This window comes from Lactuca saligna, chromosome 1 (assembly GCF_052625555.1).
Source record: "Lactuca saligna cultivar CGN05327 chromosome 1, ASM5262555v1, whole genome shotgun sequence".
NCBI lineage: Eukaryota > Viridiplantae > Streptophyta > Magnoliopsida > Asterales > Asteraceae > Lactuca > Lactuca saligna.
Genome location: NC_136417.1, coordinates 142507681 through 142525760, shown reverse-complemented (window position 1 = coordinate 142525760; position 18080 = coordinate 142507681). Strand labels below are relative to the sequence as shown.

Genomic DNA, 18080 nt, shown 5'->3' with positions numbered 1-18080 from the left:
TATTTGAAGGAGTGCGGTTCACTATTTGAAGGAGTGTGGTTCACTATTTGAAGGTGTGCACTTCACTGATTGAAGGTGTGCTGCCAAGTGTATGCGGTTGAGTGTGTTGATTAAGGTGTGTGCGGCTGCATTTAAATTGTGTGCTGTTAAGAGTGTGCGGTTGGGTTTATTGTTAAATTGAGTGTGCTGTTAAGAGTGTACGGTTGGATTTGTTGGCGAGTGTGTGCGGTTACAGTTCATGTGATAATGAGTGTGTTGCTTAGTGTGCGGTTGAAGTTGTTGGATTAATGTCTAAGTCCATAACTATAATTGGTAAGACTTGACCCGACCCGGCATGGTCCATTTGGGTTGCATGGCATCATGCACTTGGATAGACTAAAATGAGAGAAATAACACTTAAGGTTTATTAATATATTATAAGTTCTAATATATTAATAAGGTTATTTAATTAGTATTGATCAAGAATTAATTTGGAATTAATTAAGTGATCAAAAGGAGACTAATTAAATATATGGGTTGATTGTGTAAATCATTCATACTTATATGTGTGGGTTTGTGATCCAATATTCCTTATGTTGGACGAAGTCCATGGAGGTTAAAATCCATGGAGCATAAGGAATGGGTAAAGTCATGAGTTACATGGTGTAACCCTAATAGCCACCATATAAAAGAAACCCATGGCTCAAGAAATCGACACTATGTGTGAGGGTGTGGGAAAAACGATTTCATGAAGTGTTCTAATTTCTCTCTAAGTTATTCCAAGTGCTTATGGTGTTGTGTGAACCATTTGAGGTGTCACACTTGGGGCACTAGGCACTCTAGCTTCATGAAGACAAGCACCAACAAAAGGTATGTTATTCTAACTTGTGTTATTCAAAGTTTTGTATGCTAGAATAGTACAATACCTTGGAAAGTTGATATTTGCATGTATAATAGAGAAAACATAGATCCAAGGTATTTAGGGTTGCATGTACACTTAGGAGTGTTAGATTGCTCATAACCCAATAGAAGTTGCGTGTGCGGTTTAGTGAAATTTTGTGTGCAGTCGCATTCAGTAAAGTTTGTCACAATGGAATCTCAAAACATGACAATACATCAAGAACTTAACTCCATCATGGGAACAACGTCTGGATTCCTCGACTCTTGAATGCTGAAGGTTTTCCAGAATGGAAATACCGAATTGAAAAGTATATTAAAATGAAAGACTTCAAGATTTGGCACAATATATATAGGACCAATTCAAATCACTACAGTGGTGGATAAAGTAATTGTTGACAAACAAATTGAAAATTATACGGATGAGGATTTTGAGAGAATTGAAGAACAAGAAAAAGCCCTTGCTACGCTTACAATGGCATTATCTCCAGAAAAGGCTCAGGGTTTCCGTGAGTATATATTTGCGAAGGCACTTTGGGATGCTCTTATTGAAGTCTATGAAGGAAATGAGGATATGAAGCAAAGTCGTCAGGATATAGTTCGACAAAAGTTCAACATGTTCAACTATGTGCTGGGCGAAATTCTTGAGAATCAGCTCCAAAGGTTCATTACTCTTACTACAGAAATGAGTTCTGCAGGTGTTTCCGTGACAAGATCCGAAATCAACAAGAAATTGTTAAACTCCCTTCCAAAATCCTGGGACATGAATGTCTCAGTGATTGAAAAACAAAAGACTTAAACAGGCTAAGTTTGGCAGAAACAATGGCTATAATCAAGGCCTGTGATCTTGATGACATGCAGAGGGAGATTAATCTTGTTAATTCTTATTCCATTGCAAATCTAGGGATCCAAAACTCAAACAATAATGCTTTTTCAAGCTTCACAGGTGCACAAGCTTCTCAAGTTTCCCCAACTACACATGTTCCACAAGTTCAACCTTTCGTGACTCATCAATCAATTCAACCTAAATCCTATGTTCCTCTTTTAATTCAACAAGTTCAATTCTCTCAACCTCAGATCATGCCTCAGGAAGCTAATCTCAATGTTGGATCATCAAATGTTGTACCTTCTCAGTCTCATGTTTTCAGCTCTCAGATGAATGAAAAGGAAGAAAACATGGCTCTAGCTACAGGCTTGGTAAACTGCTATAATGCTTTCATGGCTGGAGAACTCTCTCCACAAATTTCGTTTGCCGATCTTGATCAAATTCATACTGAAGATATAGAAGAGATGGACATAACCTGGAAAATGGCTATCACTGTATTCAGGGCAAAGCAGTTTTCCAAGAAAACTGGTAAAAAGAACTAGAGTGTAAATTCTAACAAAAAGGTTGGGTTTAACAAAGGAAAACTTCGCTGCTACAATTGCCATGAGCCAGGGCATTTTGCTAGAGAGTGTCCAAAGCCCAACAAAAGGGAAAATATCGATTGAACAGTGGTGCCAGTTACCTATGTCCACATCAACAACAAGGGATCCTCATCTACCAACCAAACACAGAATCTGGCAATGGTGGCCCAATCATTTGATTGGGAAGATCAAATTCAAGCCCTGAATATTTTAGGACCTGAAAATACCTTTCTGGCCCAGATCAAGGATTGCAACGAGAAAGAGATGGAGGCAGATCCCGAAGAAGAAATGATGAACCTTCAGTTTTCCTTTATGGTACAGACTACTTCTGAGCCATCCAAGCCTGAGGTAAGTGAATCTGGTTGTTCTTCATCTTTTTCTAAAACTATTAGATAGTTGCGAGAATCAATAGAATTAATTAAGAGAGAGAATGAGGACCTGAAATATGAGGGATACACCCTTAGGAAAAACCAAAAGCCCTTAAAAACTCAACTAGAAAATAAAATAAAGGATTTCAGGAAATTGGAAGAAGACTACAACAACAAATGCGAGAATTATGATCATCTCAAACGAAAATTTGAAGTTGTATCCATTGAACTTGACTCATTAAAAACACGTTTTGAAAATGCTAAATTTAATTTTAGAAAATATGATGGGTCAAGTGAAATAATTGCAAAAATGATTGAGGGACAAATGCACTGGAGATATATCACTCATGGGAATCAAATAAAAATTGGCTTAGGATTTGAGAGTATCCATCATCCCTTCAATCATAACTACACTGCTATTCCCTTGTCTCAAGAATAAATTGATAGAGAACCTCACATGGTATATGGAAAGTCAGCTTCTGAGCAGGCAATATAGTTTAATAATGAGAGTTTGCATACTAATGTTTCTACCTTAAGTGCAGATACATTAGTAGTTTAGGGGGAGCATGAAGCTGAAACATTTGAGTCAAATAATCCTGTATCTAAGTTTGATGTTATTTTGGTTGGATTAGTTTCTAAGGCTATAACTATATTTGGTAAGTACTTGACCCGATTGTGCATGGTCCTTTTGGGTTGCCTTCACCATAGCAACTTGATAGGGTGATTTATATAGAGAGAAGAGATATTATTATTAATGTATTACGAGAATAATATATTAAAGGAATAATAATATTAATTTGAATAATATATATCATAAATTAATTAGGAATTACTTTGGTGACTTAAAGAGATTAATTGAAGAAAGGGGTATAAACTGTCAAGTGTGTGATAGTTGTATTTTGAGCTAAGAATCCTTATGGATATGGGTTGGACGATTTTAGGTATGTGGATCACCTAGAAATCATCCAAGGCTTATCTAGGAGCGATATTGGAATGCTTTGAGGCTATGTTATCCAATTAGGGTTTTAGGGTGAAACCCTAGGAGCTCATAGTATAAATAGACCCTTGGGGTTGTGTAAATCGACACCTTTGTTATTGGAGTAACCCTAGAGCCGATTTTCGTCTTCCTTATCTCTCTCAAATCATGTTCTTGCTAGTTGGTGTTTGTAAGCCATTAGAGGAGTGAAAATTATGACTCTAAGCTCCAAGAAGAAGAAGGATCAAACAAGCAACTCAAGGTATTCTTCTAAATCTGTTTTTCATATGCTATGAATTGATTATTTACACAAGATCTATGAATGAAAGTCTTGGATACATGCATGTTTAATTGGAGAAACCTAGATCCAAGCAATTAGGGTTTGCATGTGCACATAGGAAAGTTCTTATGGCTCAAACTCATTAGTGGTATCAGAGCTTTGATTGATTTCTATTGAATTGATGCATTGGTTTATTGCTTGTTGCTGGAAAAAATCGATTTTTAGTCATCTGCCTGATGAACTCGGCGAGTTCGACTGTGGACTCGGCGAGTAGCTTTAACTCAGTGAGTCCAAAGCTTGACTCGGCGAGTTACAGCGTCAGGCACAGGAAAATTCGGGATTTTATTGCTGTTTTTGTCGTGGATTGATACCTAAATCGTTTTATTAAGTATAAATCCGAAGTTTAACCTAATTTAATGATTATCCTTGACATAATAATAGATAATTTCAAATCTTGTGAATATTAATTATTTATATGATAAATATGGACTATTTAAGATTATTTGGTAATTATCTAATGACTAAAATTGGATTAGGTCAAATATAGATAATTATGAAATTAATTGTTTAATTTGAATTATTTGTTATTTGATCGCTATTGTTTTGAAAAAGTACAATATTTATCCCGATAGTTTTGAAATTTGAATTTGGTGATTAGTAGTTTAATTTAGAAGAATTTAAATTTCAACCCCTAGAATTTTACAAGTTTAAAATTCAACCATATACTATTATATTATTAAGAGCTTAATAAATATATAAGTAAAATTAAAATGCTACTCTTAACGTTAGTAGGCCTCATTCACGAAGCCGGTCTATAAGGTGGGTATAAGGTTGCTGTCTATAAAATGGCACTTAATGGGTGTACACTCACACCCACCGGTTGCTTGACTAGTGGAGGGTTGTTAGTTGAACGGGTAGGATAGGGAAACTCTCTCTCCTCATCAATAAGTATAATAAATCTATAAAGTAACTAAACTATTTTATAAAATTCCCAATCTTAGCTACTTTAGGAAAAGTGAATTGATGCAATCCCATAAAACTGCACTTTGCACCCTTGCTAAGACGTTAGTGGAGCGTGTGTGGTTTACCAGCACACTAATTGGTTCTAAGAAAAGGTGACAAAGGGTGATTCAATGATTATCATACTTCGATGGAGCGTGTGTGGTTTACCGACACATTGAATAGGTGATTGTAACAATGAAGGCACCATGTAGATTTGTATGGTTATTCACACCCGCTTTGTGATCCTCGGCATCCCAGTCACAAACTCTAGGGTCATATCGAGATTTAAACATGCCATTGAAACGTTCAATGAATCTCAAAATCTAGGAATTCTCAATAAAACTTAAGGTTATGTTTTCAAGGTGAAGAATTAGTGAATCGTCATTCACTTACCTCCAAATTATTTGCGTGTTGGATTACGGCATCCCTTTTCTAATATGTAAATAATGTTGTTGGGTCCTAGTCCTAATTTTTCATTTTGGGTGTTTAATTAGGGATCCAATTCTAATCAAACTTTGTCCTTTCTAATTGTAGATATCGAACGCAAACAACGTTGCTGCTAACTCATTCACATTAATGAGTCTTTGCCAAAAGGTGACCTTTGATGGTACGAACTTTAGCGAATGGATAAGATACATTCACACCATTGCACGCTACGAGGACAAAGAGTATGTCCTCGATGAAAAGCTCGAGAAGGTCAACTCGAAAATCGCTACTCCCGAAGAGATGGCTGTCTTTGAGACACACGAACGTGATACAACGAAAGTCCTTTGCATCATGATAGCCACTATGAACCAAGAATTCCAAAAGTCCTATGAGGACATGTATGCATATGAAATGCATCAAGACTTACCAAAGCGCGAGGCAAGAGCGATACGAGATCATCACCAACATGATCACTGCCAAGATGGGAAGTGGAGAATCGTTAACCGTGCACTTGCAAAAGATGCAAAGATATGTTTATCATCTTCACAAGTTAAATGTTAACTTTGGGGAGGATTTGGCCATTATAATTTTTCTTCACTCCTTGCCTTCATGCTACAACCAATTTAGGATGACCTACCACATGAACAAGGAACCTAAAGGACATGTCTGTTGCACCAACTCCCGCACCAACCGCTGCTCCTGTTTTGGCTGTAGGGCAAGGAAGAGGCAAGAAGAGGAAGGCTCCGTCAAAGAGCCACCGCAAGGGAAAGTCCCAATATGGCTCCTCTTCTAGTGGGACCAAGGTTCATCCTGCTAAGCCCAACCCTCACCCAAAGGAGGCAGAGTGCCAACATTGCCACAAAATAGGGCATTAGAAGAGAAGTTGCCCGGAATATCTGTAAGCCATCAAGGATGGAAAGATCAAGCCATCTTTTGCAGGTAGATACACAATTAAATCTAATGATTCATCTCATACTATTTCTTAGGTTCTTGATACAGGATGTGGTTACCACATTTGTTCTGATTTGCAGCGACTAAGAAGAGATAGAGATGTGGAGCGAGGAAGAATAAATCTAATCATGGGAAACAGAAGATCGTCGCCTGTCACCAAGATTGGAGTGTATTCTTTAGTGCTTAGTAATGGATTAGGTTTAGATATAAATAATTGTTGCTACTCGCCAGATATGGAAAGAAACATCATTTCATTTCATGGTTTGTTTAGACAAGGATTTAGATACTCATTTAATAATATGAATGGTTCTATTTATGCTTATCTAAATGGTGTTTTATACTTTGAAGCAATGCCTTGTAATGGAATATATGAAACTGTTATGGTTGTAGATAACCTAGGAAATGATGTGTTGTATATAGATTCTTCCAATAGTATGGATAAAGCATCTTTGTGGCATTGTTGTCTTGTACATGTCAACAAGAAGCGCATAGTCCAACTCCAAAAGGATGGAGTGTTGGAGTCATTCGACCTTAGGGAAGATGACACGTGTGAATCTTGGTTACTTCGAAAGATGACCAAGTCACCCTTCTCTGGCACTTGTGAGAGGGGTGAGGGCTTTTTGGATCTCATACATACCGATGTATGTGGTCCCTTTAGATCTACCACAAAGGATGGTAACCGCTTTTGTGTGACGTTTACCGATGATTATAGTAGATATGGGTATATCTACTTATTCAAGCATAAGTAAGAAACGTTTGAAAAGTTCAAAGAATTCAAACATGAAGTGGAGAATCAATTGGGCAGGAAAATCAAGATGCTTCGATCCGATCGAGGAGGAGAGTACCTAAGTCTTGAATTCCACGACTATCTCAAGGAATGCAAAATAGTTTCGCAATTGACGCCACCTAGGACACCGTAGTTGAATGGTGTGGCAGAAAGGCGTAATCGAACCTTGTTAGACATGATTCGTTCTATGATGAGTCGTGCTTCACTACCTATCTCATTTTGGGGCTATGCCTTAGAGACTGCCGCCCATATCCTTAACCGAGTCCCTACAAAGAAGGTTGCCAAATCACCTCACGAGATGTGGACAGGGAAAGCTCCCTCATTAGCACACATCAAGGTTTGGGGTTGTGAAGTTTTCGTAAGACGAGAAACTCACGACAAGCTCGAACCTCGTATTGAGCGATGTATTTTCATTGGCTACCCGCAGAAATCCTTTGGATATCTCTTCTATAGACCGAGTGATAATGTAGTATTCGTAGAAAGAAGAGGGGTTTTCCGAGAATGAGAACTCATAAACCAAGGAGACAGTGGGAGGCAGATCGATCTTGAAGAGATTCAAGAATCGAGTGATGAAGGAACCTCTACCGCTGGCGCTCAACCCGAGGAGGAAACTCCGGTTGAACCAATTGACCAATCCTTACCTCTTAGACGTCCCGAAAGAGTTAGAGTTCAACCCCAGTTATATGGCTTTCATATTACTACCAAAGGGGACACATATATTAGTGATAGTACACTAGTAAACCTAGATGAACCTAACAACTATAAGGAAGCCATGGTAGGCCTGGAGTCTACTAAATGGAAAGAGGCAATGGATAGCGAAATTCAGTCCATGTATGACAACCAAGTTTGGGATTTGGTTGACAATGTGCCCGGACGTAAGAAGGTTGGGTGCAAATGGATCTTCAAGAAGAAGACTGACGTGGATGGGAATGTGCACACGTATAAGTCACGAATAGTGGCGAAGGGCTTTACTCAAACTCCCGGAGTTGACTATGATGAGACCTTCTCACCAGTTGCTAAGATAAAATCTATTAGGGTGATGCTAGCCATTACCGCATTTCATGATTATGAGATATGGAAAATAGATGTCAGATCCGCTTTCCTTATTGGGAAGTTGGCTGAGGATGTTTACTTGGCTCAGCCAGAGGGTTTTGTCGATCTAAAGCATACTAACAGAGTGTGCAATCTTGAGAAGTCCATTTATGGACTTAAGCAAGCATCTCGTAGATGGAATCTTTGCTTTGATGAGAAAGTCAAAGAGTTTGGATTTGTACGAAGCAAAGATGAATCATGTGTATATGTCAAAGCTAGTGGGAGCATAGTTATCTTTCTCGTTTTGTATGTCGATGACATACTGCTCATAGGAAACGACATCCCGACTCTGCAGCAGGTAAAGTCTTGGCTCGGGAAGTGCTTCGCTATGAAGGACCACGGAGAGACTTCCTATATATTGGGAATAAGGATAGTGAGAGAAAGAAGTAAGAGACTAATAGGACTTAGTCAGAATACTTACTTAGATAAAGTACTGAAACATTTTAATATGGAAAAATCGAAGAAGGGAGAACTCTCGATACAAAGTAATACAAAGTTGAGTAAGACTCAAAGTCCGAGTACCGAAGCCGAGATAGTTGAGATGAGCCGAGTACCTTACGCTTCCGCAGTTGGCTCAATCATGTACGCTACTGTAACAACCCGTCATTTCAGGTCATCAAAGATCGAAGCTTATAACCTCTTTGAAAAAGGGATATGAATATCATCGAAAAATGAAGTATTCAAAAGCTCTGTTTGGAGTACGCTGTGTAGTAAATATCGTCTTAAGTTTTTCAAACATACAAATAACACAAAAATCCAAGTTATAATGAAGAAGTTATGACCATTCTAAGTTTTCCGACAAAAACCGGCGATACGAAGTCACATAAAAACGCAAAGTTTCAATAAAACACTTTTTGACCTCAGGTGTCTAAATGAAACTCATAGATATCGCTAAACTACAAACGTGCATAAAAAGAACGCTCAAATCGGACATCGTATGAAAAAGTTATGAATTTTTAAAGAAATTCCTTAATCACGTCATTTTAATAAATAAATAAATAATAAAAATAATTTTGGAATTTGCCGACGGAAACTAAACGAAAGTTGTAGATCTTAGTCTCACCTACGCGTGGATATAAAGAACGTCAAAAACGGAGTTCGTATGAAGGAGATATGAATTTTTCAAGTTTCATAAATAATTAATATATATTTTTATTAAAAACTTCGGTATTTTTATTAATATATATTTTTATTAAAAACTTCGGTATCATTTCAAGAGTTGGTCCAGTGGCCTACAAACTCCGATTTTCAACCGAGCTTAACAAAGTACATCCAGTATTCCACGTATCAAACCTGAAGAAGTGTTTGTCCGACGAAACACTTGTAATTCCACTCGATGAGATCGAACTAAATGAAAATCTTAACTTTGTGGAAGAACCCGTCGAGATCATGGATATGGAAGTTAAACGAACTAAACAGAGCCACATTCCAATAGTAAAGGTCCGATGGAATGCTAAGAGGGGACCTGAGTTCACGTGGGAACGAGAAGATCAAATGCAACAGAAGTATCCACACCTCTTCCTCAGCCCCTAAAACTTTTCTTTTGTATTAAAATTTCGGGACGAAATTCACTCTAACGGGGGGATGATGTAACAACCCGTCATTTCAGGTCATCAAAGATCGAGTCTTGTAACCTCTTTGAAAAAGGGATTAGAATATCATCGAAAAATGAAGTATTCAAAAGCTCTGTTTGGAGTACGCTATGTAGTAAATATCGTATTAAGTTTTTCAAACATACAAATAACACAAAAATCCGAGTTATAACGAAGAAGTTATGACCATTCTAAGTTTTCCGACAAAAACCGGCGATACGAAGTCACGTAAAAATGCAAAGTTTCAATAAAACACTTTTTGACCTTAGGTGTCTAAATGAAAGTCATAGATATCGCTAAACTTCAAACGTGTATAAAAAGAATGCTCAAATCGCACATCGTATGAAAAAGTTATGAATTTTTAAAGAAATTCCTTAATCACGTCATTTTAATAAATAAATAATAAAAACTAATTTCAGAATTTGCTGACGGAATCTAAACGAAAGTTGTAGATCTTAGTCTCACCTACGCGTGGATATAAAGAACGTCAAAAACGGAGTTCGTATGAAGGAGATATGAAATTTTGAAGTTTGATAAATAATTAATATATATTTTTATTAAAAACTTCGGTATTATCCGAAGTCTGAGTCACGCAGGTACGCCCTGCGTACACGAGTACGCCCAACGTACTCAAGGCCTTGGCCTTGAATCGTCCACGTCGCCCCTATGCGAGCCTACCCCCGTCCCATCCGAAGTCCGAGGCAGTCGAGGACTAGGTCATGCGTGATGTACGCGTACGCCCCGCGTACCGAGGTGGTTCCAGCCTCCTATAAAAGGGATGCGAGGGTTCCCGGAAAAATTGCTCATTCTCTCTCACTTTTCTTGCGTTTTGCATCGATTTCCGTGCTCGCACTACCCCGAAGCCCTGGTCATTTTGTGCAAGTCCCGAAGGTCGATTTTACTCCCGAGAAATCCCGAGAAAATCCGGTTTTTCAAGCCAAAGTTCCGCTCGATTTTCATCACACCTTCTTCAAACTATCAAGTGAGTTCATAACCCTTTCAAACACACTTTAAATACATTTTTAAATGCTTTTATACTCTTTAAGGGGGGAATACAAGTAAACATACAGTTATTATCATATATTTTATAAAGTTTCACTTCACTTGTTTTATCGAATAAATCACTTGGAATTCCTTACTACTATGGAAAACTCTTGTCATACATTGCGTGCATTAGACTTATATAAAATATATAGTGATTTCAAAGTACCTTTCATTGCTAAGTCGTTTTATACATTCTAAAAACTTATGATTTTTGCTTGTTCAAACATTGTGAAAAAGGATAAACTTTGCATACAAAACTATCACTTTAATGCGGACTTAGTTGAGAATCCATGAGACGTGTATATCTTCAAACACTACTTCTTTATTAGAAAGTAATGCTGCAAGTCCTGTCTATAACTAGAGTCTCCCATTCGGAGAATGTGTCAAATGTGTATAGATCTATACGGGAAGTCATGATCCCGCGCCCTGACTGTTAGCTACAGTCCGTCCTTTGGGGTGACAGTTGTCATAACACTGCGACGCCTGAAGAACATCGCTACAGGCATATTATGTTTAGTATGGTTATAAAACTCATCGGATATACAATTATTATGGTATTATGCTTTTGTGAACGAGTAGCTATTAAAACTATTCTTCATCTAACAAATGCGATCTTCGTATAGCTTTATTATATAAAACTATGACACAACTTTTAAGAACGTCGGTTGCTTACGATTTTCGGTCTTAGAGACTGCCAGTTATGCTAGGGAAATAAGGGTTTTTCCAGTATACAAACCAAACAACTAATAGGAAAATAAGGGATTTTCCTGGTGCATTTATTTACAACTTATAATACGAATATTCATATGCATTTCATACTTTTATAAGAAAATAAGGGATTTTGTTGGAAAACATACACGCATTTTGGAATGGCATTCAATTTTTCTAAACTACTTACGAACTCACCAACTTAATTGTTGACACTTTCTCTTTGAAATAACTTGTATTCTCAGGGAACCGCTAAGCAGGTTTGGAAATCAACTTGTGGGGATTAATGTACTGACGTTAATTACTTCTTTTGAAAGATGTTTATGTATTTAACTTTTGAACATGTAACGAATACAATTATGTAAACATTTTGGAAACTTTAATATATATGGTGGTGTGTAATTTCCTTTATATGAACTGTTATGATACTGAATATGACGTCCTCCGCCCCCGAACGTTTCTGCCGTTCTGGTTTGGGGGTGTGACAGATTGGTATCAGAGCATTGTTTCTATTGAATTAAGTATATCAAAACCATTTTTGGTATACAACTATAAACTCAACTGGGCGAAAACACTCTGAGAAAAGTCATACTTTTGAAATTAAATTTATTTAATTTTTAGGTAAAGCATGCACTCATTTCATACTAATAACAGTTCATAACGAATAAATTTAGAAGTATTATAAATAGGTTGTGCAGTGCAGGTACTCCTTAGGACATGTAATCGGAACTGGGAAGAATATAGCCTGACCAACTATATTTGTCCGAGAGACAACTAACGTATGCCAAGGAGTGTCTGCAGTGGACAACAATTTTAAAACTTACCAAAAGCACATCATTACATAATACTAAGGGAGTTTTTGTGTTGTCATCAACCATTAAACTTAAGGGTAAGTTTCATGTGCTCTAGCTTATAGTAAATTCTTAACCCTATTCTCGTACAGACTAAATGGTGGGATTCCATCACCCCAATGACCCCTACTACCCCAACCAAGGTAATGGAGGATGGATCGAAGAAGATCCTGAAGAAGATGAAGAGCCTATAGAGTTGGAGGAAGGAGATGTCTCTGGCACAGATTCGGAGCCAGAAATTATCAATCCACCAATCCCACAACCTCCCGTCCACGTTAGGAAGTTCCAAGGACCGACTCCTGTGTGGGCAAGTCACCTCCATCATTGGAGCCAACAACAAAGCTTACGCCCTCCCTACGGCATGTGCCGAGACTTCTATGATGTCAGAGGCGGGGGATCAGCAGACCGAGCACTTCCGGTCATGGTTGGCAAACTCGCCAACCACTGATATCAATCCGGAGTGCAAGCCAACCGAATCCGAGAGGTTAACGTGGAAGTACAAATCCACACGACCGACATCAACCGCCTAGAGATGTTGCAGAACGACATCCACCTTCGCGCCGAAGCATTCCAAGCACAAGCAAATGCAGCCTTTACAGAATTGAGGGAACAACAAGCTGCGTTTGATAGGCGCCTCATGGAGTCAAAGCAGTCCGACACAACATCAAGCTCCAAGCGCAAACCACACCGCAAGTAGTACTTTCCCGACTCTCAATCTTTGTTATAAATTAGGACTTCGGATAAAAGTATTATTTTTTCTAATTTTCTGTATCGAAGACCTTTAGAAAGGTCGAAAACTTTTCTCTAGACCCCGATGTAACACAACTATATGTTTAATATATATATATATAAGGTCATATTCCTTTCTTGTTGTTAATTATGTGTAGTTCGTTCAATTCATAAGTACATCTATTCAAACTTTATTTTCAAGCTCAAAACCCTGTGTTGGCCTAACCCAATTTCTTAGATCTATTAAAAATTAACTCAATATCATTCAACTCTGAACTACCAAAACTTATAAATCTTTCATTTTCTTTTGGCAGCGCGATGCCTCCTCGTCCAAACCTAAGGCCCAGACTGGGCACGACACCACCACCACCTCCACCACCAACGTATGATCCAGCCATGGTCCAAGCTGCTATCACAACAGCAGTAACTGCAGCCCTCTCGCAAATAAACTCCAACATAAATGGAGGGGCAGGTAGCAGCACGAATCATTCAAATCATGGCACTGGTCGTGGTCAAGTAAGAGAATGTACTTACAAGGAGTTCTCTAACGCTAAGCCAAAAACTTTTAATGGAATTGGAGGAGTCATTGCGCTAATGCAATGGTTCGAAAAGACCGAAACAGTGTTCGAGATCTGCTCATGCCAAGAAACAAGCAAGGTTAAATTCGCTGCTTGCACCTTCATAGATCGAGCCCTCACTTGGTGGAAAAGCCATGTGAATTCGGTGACGCTCACTGTCGCCAACGCCATGAGTTGGGAGGATCTGAAGGTTCTACTACTGGAGGAATACTGCCCAAGGGACGAAGTGCAAAAGCTTGAGTAGGGCTCTGGAATCTGAAAATGACTGGGTCTGACTTAGTCGCCTACACATCTAGGTTCAACGACCTCGCTGCATTATGCCCTACCATGGTCAACCCAGAATCAAAGAAGGTTGAAAGGTACATTTGGGGGTTGTCACCCCATATTCAAGGGCATGTCCTAGCTTCCAACCCTATTACCTACAACAGCGCTAAACGCCTGGCTCAACGAGTCATCGACCACGGAGTAAAACAGGTTACCATTGCAGCAACCACAAATCCATCTAAGGAGACTCAGGGCTAGAGTAGGCCTTGGAACAACAGGAGGGGACAAACCCTCCAGGAGAACCCCAAGAAACAACAAGTAGTAGTGACCCACGCCATGACTGTACCTACCAACCCTGCCCCCACAAGCTCATATAATGGGAAACTTCCTAAGTGCAACCAATGCAAATTCCACCACCACGGTCCTTGCCATGATCTTCAGTGCACCAGGTGCAATAAGAAGGGACATATAGCCCACTATTGCAAAGAGAAAACCCAACCATCCGCCCCCACTGCTAATACCGGAGTAATTCGTGCCTGCTTTGAGTGCGGAGACACGGGGCACTACCGCAGGGACTGCCTAAAGGCAAACAACCGGAATACCGGAGGAAAGGGCCGAGTTTTCGCAATGGGACGTTTCGGACCCTACTGTTCTTACGGGTACGTTTCTTCTCGATAACTCGTATGCATGCATTTTGTTTGATAGTGGAGCGGAAAGGAGTTTTGTGAGTCACGACTTTAAAGGCCTGCTAAAATCAATACCACAATCATTAAGTGAACCATTCATAGTAGAAATGGCCAACGGGAAAACCGAAGGCACTAAGGAGATATACTTAAACTGCACCCTAACTTTAAACGATAATTCCTTTTCAATCAGCCTCATGCTAGTCTCGATTAAGAATTTCGATGTCATCGTTGGCATCGATTGGCTGAGTTCTCATCATGCGGACATTTTATGTTACGATAAGGCCGTTCGCCTTAGTCTGCCAACCGGCGAAACTTTCACTATCTTGGGCGATAAACCCAATACCACTCTTCGTATCATCTCAAGTATCCATGATCAGAAGTGCCTACGCAAGGAGTATCATGCGTTTTTGGCAAATGTTGTAGATGTGAAAGGCGAAGTCCAGGACGTCAAGAATGTGCCCGACGTATGCGATTTTCCTGATGTTTTTCCCAAGGACCTTCCGGGAATACCTCCCGCGAGACTAGTCGAGTTCAGAATCGATCTGGTTCCCGGAGCTACACCAGTAGCCAAAGCACCCTATCGATTAGCCCCGACAGAGATGCAAGAACTATCCAGCCAACTGAATGAGCTACTCAGAAAAGGATTCATCAGGCCGAGCTTCTCGCCATGGGGAGCACCCGTGTTGTTCGTGAAAAAGAAGGATGGATCATTCAGAATGTGCATCGACTACCAAGAGCTCAACAAACTTACCATCAAGAACCGATACCCCCTACCCCGAATCGATGACTTATTCGACCAACTCCAAGGAGCCAACTACTTCTCCAAGATCAATCTGAGGTCGGGATATCACCAGCTGCGAGTCCTGGAGAGTGATGTTCCCAAGACGGCCTTCCGAACGAGATACAGACATTACGAGTTCGTAGTGATGCCAATCGGACTAACCAATGCTCCGACCGTATTCATGGATCTAATGAATCGGGTATGTCGTCCATTCATGGATAAGTTTGTGATAGTATTCATAGACAACATACTCATTTATTAAAAAAATAAAGAAGAGCATAGTCAACATCTGAGGCAAGTCTTACAGACGTTACGGACTGAGAGACTATATGCAAAATTATCAAAATGTGAGTTTTGGATTAGAAAAGTGGACTTCCTCGGACACGTGGTCAGCAAGGAAGGAATCCATGTGGATCCATCAAAAATAAAGGCTATCAAAAGCTGGTATGCACTAACTACACCAATAGAAATTCGCCAATTTCTAGGTCTTGCTGGTTATTATCGAAGGTGTTGGATAAGGTGTCTAAGTCCATAACTATTTCTGGTATGTACTTGACCCGACCCGACATGGTCCATTTGGGTTGCATGGCACCATGCAATTGGATAGACTAAATGAGAGAAATAACACTTGGAGATTATTAATATATTATAAGTTCTAATATATTAATAATATTATTTGATTAGTTTGATCAATAATTAATTTAGAATTAATTATGTGATCAAAAGATAACTAATTAAATATATGGGTTGATTATGTAAATCATCCATATCTTGTATACTGGGCTAAAAGGCTCCATGGACTATCAAGTTGGGTTCCACCCATAGGATGCTCCATGGATGCTCCATGGGAGTTACAAACCCATGGGTCATGGAAATGAAGAGTCATGACACATTAGGGTTTAACCCTAGATGTGTCAACACTATATAAGTAACATGTTCTCCTCCCAAAATCGGCTACAATAAGAAACAAGAGGGCTTGGCCGATTTTGAAGAAGTGTGTGTTCTCTCATAAGTTCTTCCAAGAGCATTTGGTGTTGTGTGAAGCATTTGAGGCATCACACTTGGGGTGCTAGGCTCACAAGGTTTCAAGGAACACAAACAACAACAAGGTAAGTTATTCTATCTATATTTTATGATAAAATTGTTCCCCATGTATGCTAGATAGGAATATAAACTTGGAATTCAACTTTGCATGATAATTAGACAAAAATAGATCCAAGGTTATTAGGGTTGCATGTACACTTAGGAAGTGTTAGAATGCTCAAAACCCATCAGTGGTATCAGAGCCTAGGCTTGTTTGCTCTTATTTGTGCTTAAAAGTTGAAAACAGAATCAGAAATCTTGCTGTCTGCGAATGGACTCGTCGAGTCTATAGGGGGGACTCGTCGAGTTCATGAGTATCTTCAACCAACTCGGCGAGTGAGTTCATGCACTCGGCGAGTAGGGTCGACTGAGTGCAAAATTTCGATTTAGTTGCTGGAAATGAATTAGAAACATTACCCTAAACTGTTTTGGTAATTGAAAACTTGTTTTTGGTGGTGTAATGTCCTTGCTAATTCATTTACAAACAACTAGTTATCAAAATTACAAAGTTTTAAATGTAATTTTTGATTGTGTTCATATTCATGTTCTTGTTCTTATGATGTTTTAGATGATCATAGGAATTATTTGTAACCTATACGGTAGATTAATTCTTGATCATAATGTGTTTTAATGGAGTCCATAACTTATCCTTAAGTTATGGAAAACCAAGAGTCACACTTGAATTAAAACCATTAAAAACACAAGAGTTAGAAAAACGAAGAGTCTTCATTTTATTACTCTATTAAACTCATAAGTTACAAGAAATGAAAAGTTTTGAAATTTACAAAACTTGCCCTCAAGTTTTGGAACAAGTAAAGTTAAGTTAAAACTTTAAGTTCCAACCCCTAGAATTTTAAAAGTTAAAATTCAACCCTTATACTTATATTATGATGATTTAATAATTATATATATATATATATATATATATATATATATATATATATATATATATATATATATATATATATATATATATATATGTATAAGAATAAAGTCGTCTTACCGCTAGTACGCCTCATTCACGAAGCCGGTCTATAAGGTGGGTATAAGGTTGTTGCCTATAAAATGGTGACTTAATGGGTGTTTACTCTCACCCACCGCTTGCTTGACTGGTGGAGGGTCGTTAGCCGAACGGGTAAGACAAGGACTTATAAATTCTCATTCAAAGTATGATGAATATAATAAAGTAACTAAATGTTTATTAAATTCCCAATCTTAGTTACTTTAGGAAAAATGTGAATAAGGTGCTAATCAATGAAATTACACTTTACACTTTGTCTAAGTCGTTGGTGGAGCGTGTGTGGTTAACCGGCACACTAACTTGGACTTAACAAGGTAGGTAAAGGGTGACTTAAGGTTTATTATAGTATCGGTGGAGCGTGTGTGGTTTACCGGCACATCGATTGAGTGATAAACTTTAAGGGTACCAAGTGATTTGCATGGTTACTTCACACCTCGTTTGGTGATCCTCGGTATCCCAGTCACAAAACCTGGAGGGCACTCTCGAGATTGAAACATGCCTTTGAAAAGTTCATTGGATCTCAAAGAATCAAGGAATTTCTAAAACAAATAAAAACTAAATATCTAATATCTCGGTTT

General features: G+C 38.7%; 1 protein-coding gene across 1 annotated transcript; it reads left to right on the top strand.

Moving 5' to 3' along the window:
• The first annotated feature begins 1351 nt into the window (after window positions 1-1351).
• LOC145012252 (uncharacterized) lies at window positions 1352-1675 on the top strand. The gene has a single exon (XM_078971050.1). It carries the CDS (start codon window positions 1352-1354, stop codon window positions 1673-1675), a length of 324 nt encoding a protein of 107 aa, XP_078827176.1.
• The last annotated feature ends 16405 nt before the right edge of the window (window positions 1676-18080 follow it).

Excerpts from the sequence above, each read along its gene's own strand:
- LOC145012252 (XM_078971050.1), top strand. The coding sequence starts at position 1,352 with ATGGCATTATCTCCAGAAAAGGCTCAGGGTTTCCGTGAGTATATATTT.